General features: G+C 36.6%; 1 protein-coding gene across 2 annotated transcripts in view; it reads right to left on the bottom strand.

Annotated features, from left to right (window-relative positions):
* The window catches only part of LOC124555316 (gamma-aminobutyric acid type B receptor subunit 1), a 118,956-nt gene that overhangs the window by 58,334 nt on the left and 44,112 nt on the right, over positions 1-16,510 (bottom strand). For both annotated transcript variants that reach the window (XM_047129192.1, XM_047129191.1), the window contains exons 8-11: positions 10,811-10,940; positions 7,850-7,977; positions 731-872; positions 455-605 (exon numbers count right to left, since the gene is read on the bottom strand). In XM_047129192.1, the coding sequence (XP_046985148.1) occupies positions 455-605; positions 731-872; positions 7,850-7,977; positions 10,811-10,940 (551 nt within the window). The remainder of the gene's footprint in view (positions 1-454; positions 606-730; positions 873-7,849; positions 7,978-10,810; positions 10,941-16,510) is intronic.

The raw sequence follows: 16,510 nt of genomic DNA, 5'->3' as shown, positions 1-16,510 counted from the left end.
ACCTAGTGAACATGTCTGAAACAAAATCAGCTAATACTAATATTTGGCAAGTCAAAACTTGGTCTGGCATGCCACTTCCTGACTAGTCACTATTTATGGTCACAAAATAGTTAAAATGGGGAAATCAATCAAAAAGAAGTCTACACTGAAAATCAACAGATAAATTTATTGCAAAAGCCAGTAACAGTAACATTTTAGCAGCAACAGGCATTACTATCTTTTTTGTGACTATAAGAGAAACAGTTACATATCTGGATTAGATAATTATAAATTTTTAGAGTTCTCTCTCTCTCTCTCTCTCTCTCTCTCTCTCTCTCTCTCTCTCAAAATTTATAATTATCTAATCTAGACATCAGCATTAGTCACACTAAAACAAGCAATTCATATAAAATGATAGAGGCATAATAACAATTATGGTTATGAAATATGTAGAAATCAGGGTGCATTAACTGACCTCCTATGGCGATACCAAACATTAAACACAATTAGAGCAATCGCTGCCATGATGCCCACACATGATATTGTCCACATGCATATAAAAAGGGGCAAAGAAACTGTACGGAGAACCCTTCGAACTATTGTACGGTCCTGTGGAACTTTCCCACCTGCAATAAAAATATAAGTGTTAATAAATAAAAAGTTTGATGCACATGTACCGATACACGCATGCACACACCAATGGCAAAAGGCATGAGAGAAAAATAGTGAAGCCAGTATCTGCATATCTTACCTATCCAACGCTCTTTGTTCAGCCAAGTCAAATTATCACTCTGTGTGTCATAGTAGCCCAACTTTACATAGTTCCCATCAATCACCTGTTCTATTTGTGTCAGAGCAATTCTGTCACCTTGAGAGCTGAATGCAACAAAACCCTGAAAGAGGATAAAATGCCAGTATCTCCATAATTAAAAGTCAGGGTGAACAACAAAGATAAAAATCATGCAAATACTACCCAAAACTACCACACATTATTATCAACATACAACTGAGTATGATAAAAGTCACAATATAAAAAATTGTATGATTCATTATTTAAGCACTTGACTTTTTTGCTGTAAACAGTGAATTGGACTTTCATAAAACACAAACATAGTATTTTACTGTAAAGAAGTCAGAGACCCTTCTATTTATTTATTTATTTTCTCTCCAAATAACAGTCAGTTTTTGGACATTGTGATAGATTTAGTGCATGCAGATGCAGACAAAACTTAAGTTCACATATATATAAATTCAGACATTGATATAAAGAATGAAGATAAGAAATTATTGGTTTTATGGCTATGAACACAGCTTTATAAAGAGAAACTACAACTTTACATCTTCTACTGAATAACAGCTTTTCTTTATTAATAAATGCTTTGGTTTATTCTTGAATATATTTAAATTAGCTATCTTGATATCAGATGGTAGTCTCTGTTGATCTATTGTGCATATGGAAGAGTGACCAGTCAAATATTTACCAAGGAAAATTGCCAAACAGCCATATGTTTCGAGAAGTTATTTTATTCAATCAACCAGTTTCAGCATCTGAATAATGTCATCTTCAAACCCCTATGCACTCCATGCACAGACAATCATACATGTCAATATTATGAAAAGGATAGTTGCTACTCACCATATAGCGATGCTGAGTCGCAGATAGGCACAACAAAATGGCTGTCACAAAATAAGCTATCGGCCAACAAGGCCTTTGTCAAAAATGGACAACACACACACACACACACACACACACACACACACACGTGCAAATGCAACTCACACATACTTGACCACAGGTTGTGTGTGTGTGTGTGTGTGTGTGTGTGTGTGTGTGTGTGTGTGTGTGTGGCGCGCGGGCGTGTGTGCGTGCGTGTGTGTGTATTTTTGACGAAGGCCTTGTTGGCCGAAATTTTTGTGACAGTCTTTTTGCTGTGCCTATCTGTGACTCAGCATCTTTGCTATATGGTGAGTAGCAACTATCCTTTTCATAATATTATTACATTACAGCCTGGATTTTCCATTGTTTGAGATGTATCAGTACTTGCATAAATGGAGCCCTCAATATCTGGAGTCCATGAATTTGTTTTAGGAGTGTTTACTTCACAGACTTGAGTTGTGGTCATCTTTGAAATAAACACTCCTTCAAACGAATTCACGAAATCCAGATGTTGAGGTCCCCATTCATGCAAGTATTGATATATCTGATTGCCTATACATGGAGTGCATGGAGGAATGAAGATGGCATTATTGAGCTGCTGAAATTGGTTGTCTAAATAAAATAACTTCTCAAAACATACGGCTGATGGTGATTTTCCTTGATATACAGATGGTAGTATGTTGTAAAAAAAATTGTTCCTATTGTATGTGGGCTATGTACTGTTTATTATATTATGTTCTGGAATTAGTTTCACAAACACGAATGTCTGCAGGATGTGCATAGAGAATACAGTAGGCATTTTATATTTTCTGAAAATTTCTCTACAAGGATCTCTCTTGTTTACCTTAGCTACCACTCTTACTGCCCTTTTTGTAGTCTAAAAATCCTGCCTGTATAGACTGCTGGTGCCCCACTCCATAGCTTAGTATGATATGGAAGATCTGAATGTACCAATTTGAAACATACTTGTCTTAATCTATCATGGTCCAGGAAGGCTTGGACCTGTTTCAGCTGATACACATTTGTATTCATTTTTTTATAAATATGATCTACATGCTCGTTCCATGACAGGCGATCATCACCAATAATAGCTAAAAATTTGTGTTTTTTTGGGCAGCTTATTGTCAATGGAGGTATAAACTGAGTACTATTTATGTTCTGATTATAGCTCAGCATGAACTACATTGCCACTGTCTTCTCTTTCTTTACAAGTAGCTATTTACAGTAAGGTAGACAGATAGAAAACTGTAATAGATTTCACTACAATTGGCAGCAGTTGGCATATCATTGCCCCAACTGACAAAAGATTTGTCATCGGCACAGCTTAAAACCTTGCAATTTTGGGGTCCAATTACATCATTAACACATGAAAGGTACAGAAAAGGCCCTATTATATTTCCTTGAGGCACAGCATATTGAAGTATCCTGTAGGTCGATTTAGATGTTACCAACTGTTCATTCCTTTTGTAACTTAGCTTGACTTTAAAATAGGCAGTAAGTAGTTATAAGGCTACTCCTCTCATTCTTTAGTTTTCCAAATTATGCAATAGAACTGTATGATTCACAGTATCCAAAGCTTTACTCATATCCACAAAAGTGCGTTACCTTGTCTCCTTTATCCAGCTGGTTTAATATTTTGTATTTAGAAATTGCAACTGCTGTTTAAGGTCTTTCTCTTCTAAAACCATGTTGTAGATTGCTGAATAGACTGTGTTTGATGAAATATGCCTCTAACAAAGTTAATGATATTGGCCTTTAGTTTTTTGTGTCAATTTTCATTCCCTTCTTACACAATGGTAGAATTTCAGTGACTTTCATGTGATCAGGGAATCTCCAAGGCAGAGGGAGCCATTTATTAGGTGTGTCAGATGATACACTCTGCATTCATTTAGCAGCTAAGGTGAAATTTCTTCCCAGCTGCAAGACATTGTAGCTTGAAGTTGTGAAACGAGTGCTAGGAGGTCCCTCTCAGTAATGCCATGGGTGAAAAAAGATTGGCTAGTGTTTCTAACATTAAAATTGAGTGTCAGTCATGTTCTCCAATTGTAATAAACTTCCGTATGAATGTCTCACAAGATTTATTATAATTAAATTTTCTTCTGTACATAAAGGTATCACTTTTAGTTATGTCTGCATTCCCCATACCAATTTCCATAGTAAGAGCTCTGTGGTCGGATATGTGGTTTTCTAAGGTAGTTCTGTTTCCATTCTCCTTTTGTTACATTTGTAAGGATGTGGTCAATGCAAGTCTGTACACCTACAGCAATTCTTGTAGGTTCAGAGTTTATATGGTTATAACTATAACACTGTAATAGGTCAACATAATACAAATAATTAAAGCTATTATTTAATGAGTCTATGTTGATGTCTCCAACAAACAACACTTTTTATACAATGATGTCTTCTCCGACGAGTCCTCCAGGGAAAAAAAAAATTCAGTGTTGTTTCCAGATGACCTAATCAGGCCATTGTCCCCCACTTTTAAATATTTTGCTGTAACCTCAAGTACCATTATGGTACTCACATCATAAATCCCTTTGACTTTTTCACGTGCTATATCACTTCTACTCCAAATGCCCACCCTGACACATTTGTGTGTCTTTCTAAGAACAGGTTTATGTGTTTGTAATTATTTAGCCTGTATCCATATGCTTCCTCTTCCTTTGCAACCCAATTCACTCACTATGAAGAAATGTGGTTTAGTTTCATTAAGAGATATGCTCAAGAGTTTGTTTTTATTCATTATTACTGAATACTCTGGTATTTAAGGGTCCAGGTTGCTCTAGAGAAAGGATCCCTATTACCTTTGTGTTTGAAGATTTTGTTTAAGTCATCTTTTTCTGCAATAATTGTGTGTATCTTGTCACGTGAAAAATTTTTTGCCTTCAAAATTTAGACGCTGAAACAGGTACCCAATTGGATTATACTGACAGGTATCAACCTGTACACTTTCTCCATTTATTTACTGCTGCTGAAAGTACCTGTAATTTGTAGCAATCAAGGAGTATCCCACACAATTCAAACTGTCAGCTGTTAAGTCTGTCGACATTGGAACACGACATGAATCCTTGATGGATTGGCTATAATAACAGTGTAACTAAAGAGAATGTCATACACAATATGGGAAACTTGCAGTTCACCTAATTTTTACCATTTTTCTATGGCACATCATCTCAAATGCTTTGATTTGCCTATCTCCTAGTTTTTTTCACAGACCATGATTCACTTCCATACAATGCTGTGCTTTAAATGCACATTTTCAGAATTTTCTTCCTCAAATTAAGGCTGACGCTTGATAGTAGTAGACATATTATGGCCAGGAATATCATCTATGCCTGTACTAGTCTGCTTTTTACATCTTCCCAGCTTCATCTGCCATGTGTTATTTTGTTTCCCAGGTAGCAGAATTCCCTCACTTTTTCTACTTCATATTCATTAATTTTGATGTTAAATTTATTGCTAATCTCATTTCTACTACTTATTATTACTTTTGTCCTTCTTTGGTTTATTCTCAATCCACAGTGTGTGTGTGCTCATTAGTATATTCAATCCAGATCTGTCTTCATGACCATAAATGATGTGTGGCACTCATTTTTGCACCAGAAGACAAGCAGTCTTTGTAGTTGTCCTCATGATTTTCGATTAAATGCGTGGGTGGTTTTGTGCATCATATTCATAATGTAACCCACCAATTACTGCTGGATGCCTAACTAACCCAGTTGGTTTTACACAATCCGGCTTTACTTGCTGAGCACCCATTTCGACAGATTTCTTTAGAGCAGTGCTGGATTTGTCACACATATCTGAATCGGTTTGTGGTCACTGTAGTGTATATCTCTGTATACATATTGTAGGCAAAGCTAAAACAACATTTCAAGTTACTGATGGACATGAATGATTCTGGGGCAGCACTGAAAGGTGTTCTCTGCCAGTTGTTCAGAAGACATACAACTTCTGAACAGACAAAGCTCTTAACAGTTTGACACTTAGGTGTAGATGGTGGCAAATTTCTATGGCAAATTATGAGCAATAAAATCCTTAAAAATGAGGAACGGTTTGGCAAGCAGTGCAATATCGTTGAGGGGCTCTTGATGCAGACTTCCATTGGAGGGAACATGCAAAGAACAATTACCCTATTTGATACAAGGGTACTAACCAGAGACAGTTGAGAAGCTGGTGACAAGGGAGTGAGATGATAAGTATCTGTTGCTGACAACTGTAGTGGTTCAACCTTTACCTCTCTCCAGTGATACCCTTACTATGAGGGACATATCCACCTAGCAAAGGAGTGTCATGTGCCTCCGGGGTAACCAACCAAGTTCTTTCTTGTGCTAAGCTGAATTCAGTTCCACATGGGTCCTGAGCCCATTTATGTCCCATTGAACCATATTTCTTTCATCATACACTCTTGACATGTTGGTCACACTGGAACATTTGAGGGAGTGTCTGAAGGATCTGTCATTTATTTCAGGCATATATCAAATATGCATACTGTCTGTGGAAAGGGCACCTGATTCTTCAGGTAGTACCTGCAACGCATGGATGGATGGATGGATGGATGGATGGATGGCTTGACTAACTTTCTTTTGTTTTTCCCTTCCCGGTACTTTTTTCCCTTCAAAGAGGATGTGATTGTCTTTCTATGTGATATGGAATTGCCTGATCACAAGGTTTCATGTACTCCGAGGTACTATTTTCTGACAGTTTCTCTAATTGTATGGAAGAGACAATAGACTTAGCAAGTCCACCACCGCAAGTTAAATTTTAGCTGAAAGTGTGTGCCAATTTGAGCTGAGTGAGTTCAAACTGTGTAATCCATCTTCTGCACAGTTGTTTTGGTTACGGACTGTAATGAAAGTACAGACACACAATTTTTGAGCCTATTACTTTCTTTGTTCAGAACAAATCACTTTCTTCAAGATATTAATTTCCTGAATGTTCTACTCTTCCATAAATAATGGGCAGTCTGCACTCCAAATAACATGATTCTCAGAGAAGGTTACACATGTTTGTGGTGATGAACAATGTCCCAGTATTATGTGCAGTTGTGGCACATTTATGCCATGTTGCCTCAACACTGCATGATATGGTAGTATTTCCATGGTACTGACAATGCTACGAAGCATCTCCCTAAATTTGGAGCATAAGGTCTTACTTTAATATGGAGGAATACAGCCGTTATGGTTTCTGGCAGCACAGGACAGCTAAGTGATGGTGTAAAAATTGCAATTTTATTTTCTACTGCTGTATCAACTTGCAGCTGTTACTGCTGAACAACTGGACAATTTACAATTATGATAAATACAGCCCCTTTGCATCTTTATTACTTTCACAGCACAGCACTGCAGCAGCTTGCAGAAAATTAAATTTTCCAAGAAAAGTTGTCATCTGTTTAAAACACACAAGTTTTAGTTCTATGCCAATGGCCTTGCCATAGCAGTAACACCAGTTTCCATCATATCACTGAAGTTATATGCTGTCAGGCTTGACTAGCACTTGGGTGAGTGACCATCCAGATCTGCCGAATGCTGTTGGCAAGCGGGGTGCACTCAGCTCTTGTGAGGCAAATTGAGAAACTACTTGATTAAGAAGTAGCAGCTCTGGTCACAAAAACTGACAATGGCCAGGGGAGTGGTGTGCTGACCGCATGCCCCTCTGCATCCACATCCAGTGATGCCCATCGGCTGAGGATGACACTGATCGGTCAGAAACACTGGGCCTTCCTAGGCCTGTTTGAATGAGTTCCAACTTTTAGTTCTATGAAAACTTTGACATATGTATCACACATTTTCATTTTGAAAAGAGGCACAGTAATTTCAATTTTACCAAAGTATGTGAAGTGAAATTAAGGCTACTAGAAATATATAGCACAGTTGTTCTTATAGACGTAATCAACTGTTGAAAACAGCACCAAGAACATTTCCAACAGATTTCAAAGCTTTATAATTTTTCTGACCTTCCTTAAATACCTACATTCTTACTTTTCTTAGTTGAGGGGATTCAAGCAAGGACACTGACATTTCCCTTCCTATTCCTTGATTTGAAAGCTACAGAAATTATCAAGTTTATTATGTGCACTCACTTTAATTGTTGAGATTTTTGGAAATGTATATTTACTACAACTGTGTGTATCCAATCTTACAGCTTCTATTGTTATTACTAACATATTGTTTATCTACTATCAAATTCTGAAATATATAGGTATTAACTTACAGATACTCCTAAGAACTGTGTGCTGTTGATTGCAGAGTAAATGTCATTTGCTATTTCTTTGTTGGTGTAAGTAAAATTTTTTAAACTCATCCCACGGTGGTGAAGGTGTTCCATTGTCTTATTGAACGCTAAGAAAGAAACAGAAAGAAAGAATTTACTTAAACATTAACAACATTAGAGATAATATAAAATTATCCCTTTTATATAAATCACACACACACACACACACTAACAATAGCTTAAATAAATGCACACAAAAATTATGTAAATATGTGATGAATAATCTACACCTCCACAACTTTTCAGATTGCTAAAAGAAAAGTGTTTACAGATGCAGAAACAGTCAGTTTTAATTTTTTGCCTATTTATTGAACAAAATGACTTTATATTCAATATAAGAAGTAAAAATTACAAACTTTCAAAATTATGGTGTTCCCATTACTGTATGCACACTTACAGTAATTTGTCATAAACAAATGTGCAATTAAGCCATGCTCTGCAATACGTAAAGTAATAACAGATGCAAACTAAGTGCCTCAGTAAAACGTAGTAAGGTGACGGTACTGGTGTGATGACATCATTATGCACAACTGGCAATCTTAACAGTTGGAAAATTCACTTCATTAAGGCAGGTGCAAATTTCCAGAATATGTCATAACTGTATATCAAAAATTGAACAGTGACACTTTTTGCTTAAGAAGTGATCTTCATTGAAAGTTTATTCATAAAGAAGTATCAATAATGTTTGGACAGTACAAATATAAAGTTTCCATACTTAAGTATTATGAAACATCAGAGAGAAAAAATAAAATAAAATAGCATTTCCACAAACCATCAAGCAGATACAACACTAATTAAGAAAATTTTTTGAGTGAAAAGTAAAATGTCTTCTCAACAAAGCTCTTCTAAAACATAGACGTCTTCCATGTTAGAGATCTAACATAAATACTGATCTCTCGGGGAGAAAACTGTACTTATGCTTTCAGTGGCAATATCATAAAACAAAATGATTAACTTCTGCCTGCTCTTGTAGAACCACTCTAGACTCACTATCCTTCTATTCTTATCCTACTTCACTGCTTCTCCAACTTAAATGTCAAACAGTCATAGCTATCACAAGCAGCTTCCTTGACTTACAAGATAACTGAAAAGAATGCTTATGCATGAACTTCTTAAATAGTTTTACATTCTAATTATGCTATGATCACCTAATACACAACTGTGATACTACATTTCCAAAAGGTGCAATTTCCAGTCAGTTACTGTAGCACCGGCTAAATTTAGTAAGGGAACATTATCTATGCATAGTCCGCCCCCAGTAGCTGAGTAGCAGCACGACAGAATGTCAATCCTAAGGGCCCGGGTGCAATTCCCAGCTGGGTTGGAGATTTTCTCCGCTCACGGACTGGCTGTTGTGTAGTCCTAATCATCATCATTCATCCCCATCGACGAGCAACTCACCAAAGTGGCATCAAATCAAAAGGCTTGCACCCAGCGAACGGTCTACCTGACGGGACGCCCTAGCCACATGACATTTACATTTATCTATCCATAACAAAGTTGTGCAATTACCTTTCCTCCACTCTCAAATTCTTTGGAAAATATTTCTTACTCGCAACAAACACGTTTCTTCAAAATATTATATTGCCCTCTAGTTTTAAATCTAAGGTCAGTTTCCTGGAGTTCTTAAATCTTACTTTCTTCATCTTCCCTTATAGATCATATGAAGAACAACATTTTCATCAAATCAGCTGACTAGCAGGTTTTCAAATAATTTGCTTACAAATTTTCTGTAGAAGTCAAGCACCTGCTTCTTCCATTTCTGCATACATTCTTCGCCACCTGTGCATTTGATTAGTCTTCACCAATGTGTACTTTTTTCAAAATAGTGTAAATAAATTTAAAATATGGCATAACCATTGCTGCTGAGAAATAGTTACATATGACAATAAAATGAGAAAGAAAATTTATTCCCAGCATTGTCAAGTAGCGTATTATGGCAAATTTGTAGTGTTCTTCCATGGAAAATCATAATGAATCTCATTACAATGTGCATCCAATCTAAGAAAATATGGAAGATAATAAGGTATCAGATATCAAGTGCTAGAATTTAAAGCTCATGGTGATTTGAATCATTTCTCTCTTACTTTGATGCTACTTGTGGTGCAACAAAAAATAAAGTGTAGTAACTGTGCACTGTGTTTTGGTTACCTTTGCGGACTACTAAATGTTTCTGGGTTACATTTAAAATTACAGCAGATTAGATAATTTAGTGTGGGTTTACCTAAATATACAGAGTAGCACCAATCATGAGTTCATCATTTTCCTGTGCATTTGAAAACATATTGACAGGAAATTCACAAATCATTTGCACTGTCTGGCCTGTTTAAACAAAAGTTATTTTTAATTTTTATCAGGTCTTACACTTCTTAGAGTATTAAAAATGCTGCATTTTCAATTATTTTGACATCAAAAATAAGACAAGCACACCTATGCTATGTCACTCACTATATAATTTTATTTTCACGGGGAATCAATAAAGCATATCTTTGCTCAAAATGCTTCCTTTTAATTCATGGTTTCAGCTGAGATAAGAAGCAAGCATCATGAATTACATGCATGACAGCACAAATGCAGTGAATGCAACACATAACCAAAGAAAGCCATTCCCTTATTTAGGGGATAAAATTGAAATACCCCATTTAGAAAATTATATTGTTCATAAAGCTGGGAAAATACTTTACACTGAATACTTAGAACATTTTCAATGGTGTGGTAACATAAAAGAAAATCACAAAAAATTTGAGCATATATAAGAATTTGTGCACTTATAAAAGGGAAAATAGGGTGACTTGTTCACTACTTTTTATAAGCTGCAATCATGCTCATGAACTAAAAGCAGATGCATAATTATTGAAGCTGCTTTTTTTTTTTTACTAGTGGAACAAATCAAAGGCTCACCTAGAGCCACAGCCCACACCGCATCATATGCCAGAGGAGCTTCCTGGTAGCCTTCAGGATAGCGCATGTTAGCTATGTCGTAGCGTGAGCTCAAAGCTTCATTAAGCCTCTGGCGGAAGTCTTCTGATGTCTGTAAGTCAGCACATTCAATTGTGCTTACACTTTGGAAAATATTTTGTGTGTGTGTGTGTGTGTGAGGGAGGGAGGGAGGGAGGGAGGGAGGGAGGGAGGGAGGGGGGAGGGGGGAGGGGGGGGGGAAGAGAGCGCTGAAGTCCAAGTGCATGAGCTCATTTGATTATGCAGAGTGACCAGTTTCAGTGTTTCAATATAAAAGTAGCTATAACAAAAGTGATAAATCTTTGCATCTGATACACATTTCATACACCACATACTTAGGAATCATAACATTCTAAACACAAAAAGCAGTTAATGTACAAAGATGGTTGCAGAAAGCTTAGTAGTTACTATGTGATCTTACTTATAACTCTGTTATAGCTCCACTAGGAATGGCATCAGTGGCGCAGGTGACATTATCTCAGTATATGTAAAAGGTTATGTCAACCATTAATGACCACATGCAAATGGTTAGTAGGGGTACAGATACGAAATTTAAACAAAGCTATACACTTATCGAAAAACTGTATAACCTCACTTTTTTGTTTCTGGAATTAATGTTTCCCTGCCATTTATGACATTTCTTTTTTATTGCTCCCTTCTAATTTCCTATGTCCACAATTTTAATTTACACCATATTTTGCATCAAAATATTTGTAATTTTCCTACAATTTATGCTTTATAAAAAAATATTTGTAGAGAAAAAAAATGATGCTCGCACGGCATGGGCCATCAAGTAGTGTTTACAAAGGTTACATGGTTCATTTTTTGACTCTAGGGTGCTCTATTTATTGGATTTGAACTGGTAAATGGGTAAAAGTTGGAACAATTCATGCTGTATCTCCTGCTGCTGCCAAGCTCTACTTGGCGTATTGGCTGATGGAAGTAACTAGGTTTGTTCGCATAAAAATATCATGATCAATTACAACTATTTCCAAACTGTCTCTAATGTGCTTGTGCAGTTTCACGATTGTTATGATCATCACATGACACCTTTGTCAAACCATATTTAGCATGTTTCGCCATTTGGCCACTTGTAGTGCTAGTTGACACCTTCACTCACATGTTTTTGGTTTAAACACAGTGCAAATTATGATTTTTTTTTTTTTTAATTCTGAGTGAAATGTGCTTAGAGAATTTATTCTCATTGTCAAATGCAGTATTTACGTATGTATCTTTTGTGATGTTACACAATCAATCAATGTCAGTGATAGTTTGCATGTGTGTAGTTCTCTACATAACTCAGGAGGCACAGTACCTTATAACCTAAAAAAAAAAAACGGCTACAATGCAAGAGATGTAGAACAACACATATGCAACCACCACAAAAAATACTTATGCAAATATTTGCAATTTACAATGAGAAAAATTTCTTGAAATGTGTTGTGCTAAGCACAAAAAAATACATAATGGATGCAGTGTTTCATTTTTTAAAATCCTGAATAACAGCTGCAGGCTTTCCAAAAACATAGATTATGATGTATGAAATTGAGTCAAATGTTTCTACTTCACACACAGTTACCAGTTCCAGTTATATTAGCAGTTTTTATTAGATAATAAACTAGTCCCTGACAAGTAGTTTGATACCTATTATGTACATATATCATGCAGGAAGTGCCAAAATGCCAGGAGTATCCTATACACAACTTTCACAGCTTAAAACATTATTTCCCACATTCAACATTTTCCCCTCAGTTTACACCACTTTTTTGAAGACCCTTGAAAAGTGTAAAAGCCAGGTTTCATTTTAAGTACACAATGTCCACAACTCTCTTCAAACTTGTTATTACCACGAGAAAAATCATATCTGAGCTACGCTTCAAAATTGAACTGACAATCACCACGTCCAAGATTTTCACTCATTTGAAGTGATTTTTTAAATGGGAAAACAAATGGGGATGTGAAGAAGGATTTTATTCCCACTCCTGAGTACAAGTCCAGTGTCCTAATCAGCTCAGTCCATTAACTATATTATGAATACATTGGCAGATCACTAAACACACACACACACACACACACACACACACACACACACACACACAAAGTAGTTAATTGGTGTCCACCCAACTCCCACACCATTCTTTCCTGTCCATTCTCATTCCACTCCTGCTTCCAACCTCCTACCGCAAGCTGTTCCAATGCTGCCCCATCAGGAAACAGCACCTCTGACTGCCCCTAATCTCACTCACAAACATGTGCAAATAATATGGGCTACATGCTGAAAGGCTCTATTGCAAGAGTTCTGCATGTGCAGGAGCTGCTTGGTCATCCTTGCCCACATATGCTCAGGCAGTGCAGTACAGTCACATACTCTGCAGCCCGGCTCTAATACTGCCCCTGCACCAGCTGTCTGCTCATCACTGCCCATCTATGCCCATGGGCATCTGGCTGCCCCCCAGGCAGGCAGGCATACGAGCTGGAACAGCCTATCCTCCCACATAGCTCAGTGGTTAAGCCACTAGCCCTCCATTTGGGAGGTACGGCACCCTTATCTAATCTGAGTTAGTGCTTTATCTATGATGATCTTGTCATCAATGAGATGTTAAAACTCTAATCTTCTCTCCCCCAGGCCCATGGGTTAAAGGCCTGTGGAAGCCCCTTTCACCCGTCCACCAGCTCCTATTCCAGACTGGTAATTGTAATCTTAAACAACTGACTTGACGATGGATGTATAATCTTTTGGAACACACAATGGGATGACAAATAAATGTCAATTGTTACAGAATACCGATTTATATTTTTTTTATCCTACTGGATCAAGAACCAACCATGAAAGCAGCCACATCATAATACATTTTGTTTGAATCACTGCACAGCATTCCACAAGGATATAACCAGCAAAGTATGTACCTGGATGAATGGCTACTGCCAAACTGTTGACTTGTGTCGTTCAAATCCTTCTCCCCTCTCTAATTCAACCCCAACTTTTCAAAATTGCATATGTGACATCATGGTGAAACATACCCTCCACTCCTGTAACCCCCCCCTCCTCCCTTTTCCATAATCTGTGCCAGCACCTGTCCTCTAAATGCTAACACCCCCCCCCCCCCCCCCCCACTGGCCACCGTTCCCACCATACTTCATCCAATTATACTTACACTAGCCCTGATAACCAGCTTTTTTTCTGATCTACACTATCTCCCTATCTGGAACACTTTCCTTACATCTTCCCCTGTTGTCCTCCATCTTCACTGTAGTCTCCCTCTCCATAGTTATTTGTTTATCTAGTAATGTTATTCCCAGCAATCCTCTAACACTCTAACCTTCCCTGCACCAGCTACTTTTCCCTAATATGCTTCAACTTTCCTAACTTTCTCACGTCCCATTCCACCCTCTCGCAATTTCACGTTCCTTCCATTTCCTCACCATTTACTTCATCCTGTGCCACTACTTGCCTCACTTAGGCAGCAGCATCTGGAGACAACTGTGGCTCTCTGTGTGAGGGAAAATATGCACACATTAATTCCATGCAAGATTTTTCAGAATATTGTACGGCACTTTTGTGTCCGGATCATACTTTCTGCCCAATGAAGATTATTAAATTTTTTCTTCTTTAAAACATCTTTCCACACAACTTGTAAATATCGAAAACTGTTAATCACAGAATTCTTTATTAAGCATTAAGCATTTCAAAATTTCACCATCTGACAGACTCTGTGGGATAAAGTGTACAAAGAAATTAACAACAACAAATACATATATAATGTAAGCATGCAAACTAGTGATCGATAAACAGAATTTTCAATTTTTACAATTGATATCATACTGCATCTGAATCAAACTTTAGTAAAAGGCTTGCAATAGTGAGCACACAGACTGAATACAATACACATCTCATTTCATATAGGCATATTTGAAGAAAACCAGTGCCAAACTGATCTGCACCTTTAACCAAGATATGCATGGATATTTTTTGGTATTTTCACACATCTACTTCAAGTACACTGATAGTGTGCTCCAGTATTATCTCCATCTGCTCTTTTTTTAACCTTTATAATTGCAATACTAACTTCAATTTAATTTCAAGTTGTTGCCAGTCATCTAGGCTTACCTAAATGGTTGTGCTGTAAGCCATTTATTATATGTTTGACTACTGTAATAATACTACATTTCGTCATACTCGTGCAACATTTTAGCTTGTGATGATTGTAAATTTATTCTTTTACAACTTCTACTATATTTTTATTCTGTGATTTAGATCCACTGCAGAACAACAGTTAATTATTGCAAATATGGCTTCTGTTATAATAAGGACTAATGAGTACCTCTGTTACAGCATTCATGACATTGCCTTTTGACACATATTTCATATTAAATAAATTTGATCTAACGTCAACATATAAGTTTCTTCTCTATAAAAATAGCATAAATGTATCTCTGTCAAGTTGTCTACAATTTTATATAATGACATGTAGTTCATCGCTATGTAAAAATTATCCATTGTAAACAAAAGTTTTTCTTTTACAAATAACATAGGTGTGTTTTAATATATTACATTTTAATGAAGGCATTGTTAGTATAGCGACAACACAGAGAATGGTTGCTTTTTTAAGTAATTTTTTGATTTCATTTCTACGGTGAATGTTACCACCAACCTACTGGCCTTCATTTACTCCTCAGATAGCTTATCCACCACAATCAGTTTAGCTCTGGCTCTCTTCAAATAGGCAATGGCACTGTCAAATAGGCCTATATAAGATGAGATCTGTATTATATTCAGTCTGTGGGCTCACTTTTGCAAACCTTTTACTACAGTTTGATTTAAATGCAAGTAAAAATTGAAAATTCTGTATATCGATCACCAGTTTGCACACTTACATTATGTATGTATTTGTTATTGTTAATTTCTTTGTACATTTAATCTTACAGATTCTGTCCAACAATGAAATTTCAAAATGTCTAATACTTGATACAGAACTGTTCAATCAAGACTTATCCATATCTCCAAGTTAATCCGAATCTGAATGGTTACGTGCCTCCACCATGGATGTACTGCTCCATTAAGTAAGACAACTACATAACAGGATTTCAGAATGCTTAAACTGCAAGTGCTGTTCATTCCTTCAGAAATCTATGAATGGTACAAAAAATGTGCTCATAAAGAGAAACCAAGAATTCTCTAATACCATATCATAAAAACAGTGTTTTTCAAACTTAAAACAACCAGTTTTAAAATTTTTGAAATGACAGGCTGAAAGTGATGGCAATTATCGTTTGTTTAAAACCTGTTCAGAGCAAAAGCATATTTGTTCAGCGGTATGTAACCGTATTCACTCATACACAAAATAACACATACAACTTCCAGTGCCAGTTTCGTTCTTATGTATGTTCATTTTGTAGTATGGTGGGACTACTGTTGTTTATGCTTTAGTTTTTCACATGTTGCATCTCCACTTCCACCACAAATACAAAAAATTAAACAAGGTGGAAATGCTAATCACCAGTGGCCTTAGACTTGATTTTAGGTGCCAAGCAACTAACTACAAAAGTTTCTGTGCCACAACCACAATACATATGAATTTTGTCACTTTTAAATTTTCCTATTGTTGAAGCTTTACTTTAAGCGTAGAATTCAAGACTATTTGA

Source organism: Schistocerca americana, chromosome X, assembly GCF_021461395.2.
Source record: "Schistocerca americana isolate TAMUIC-IGC-003095 chromosome X, iqSchAmer2.1, whole genome shotgun sequence".
NCBI lineage: Eukaryota > Metazoa > Arthropoda > Insecta > Orthoptera > Acrididae > Schistocerca > Schistocerca americana.
Note: the sequence above shows the minus strand (reverse complement) of the source record. Positions and strands in the feature narration are given on the sequence as shown.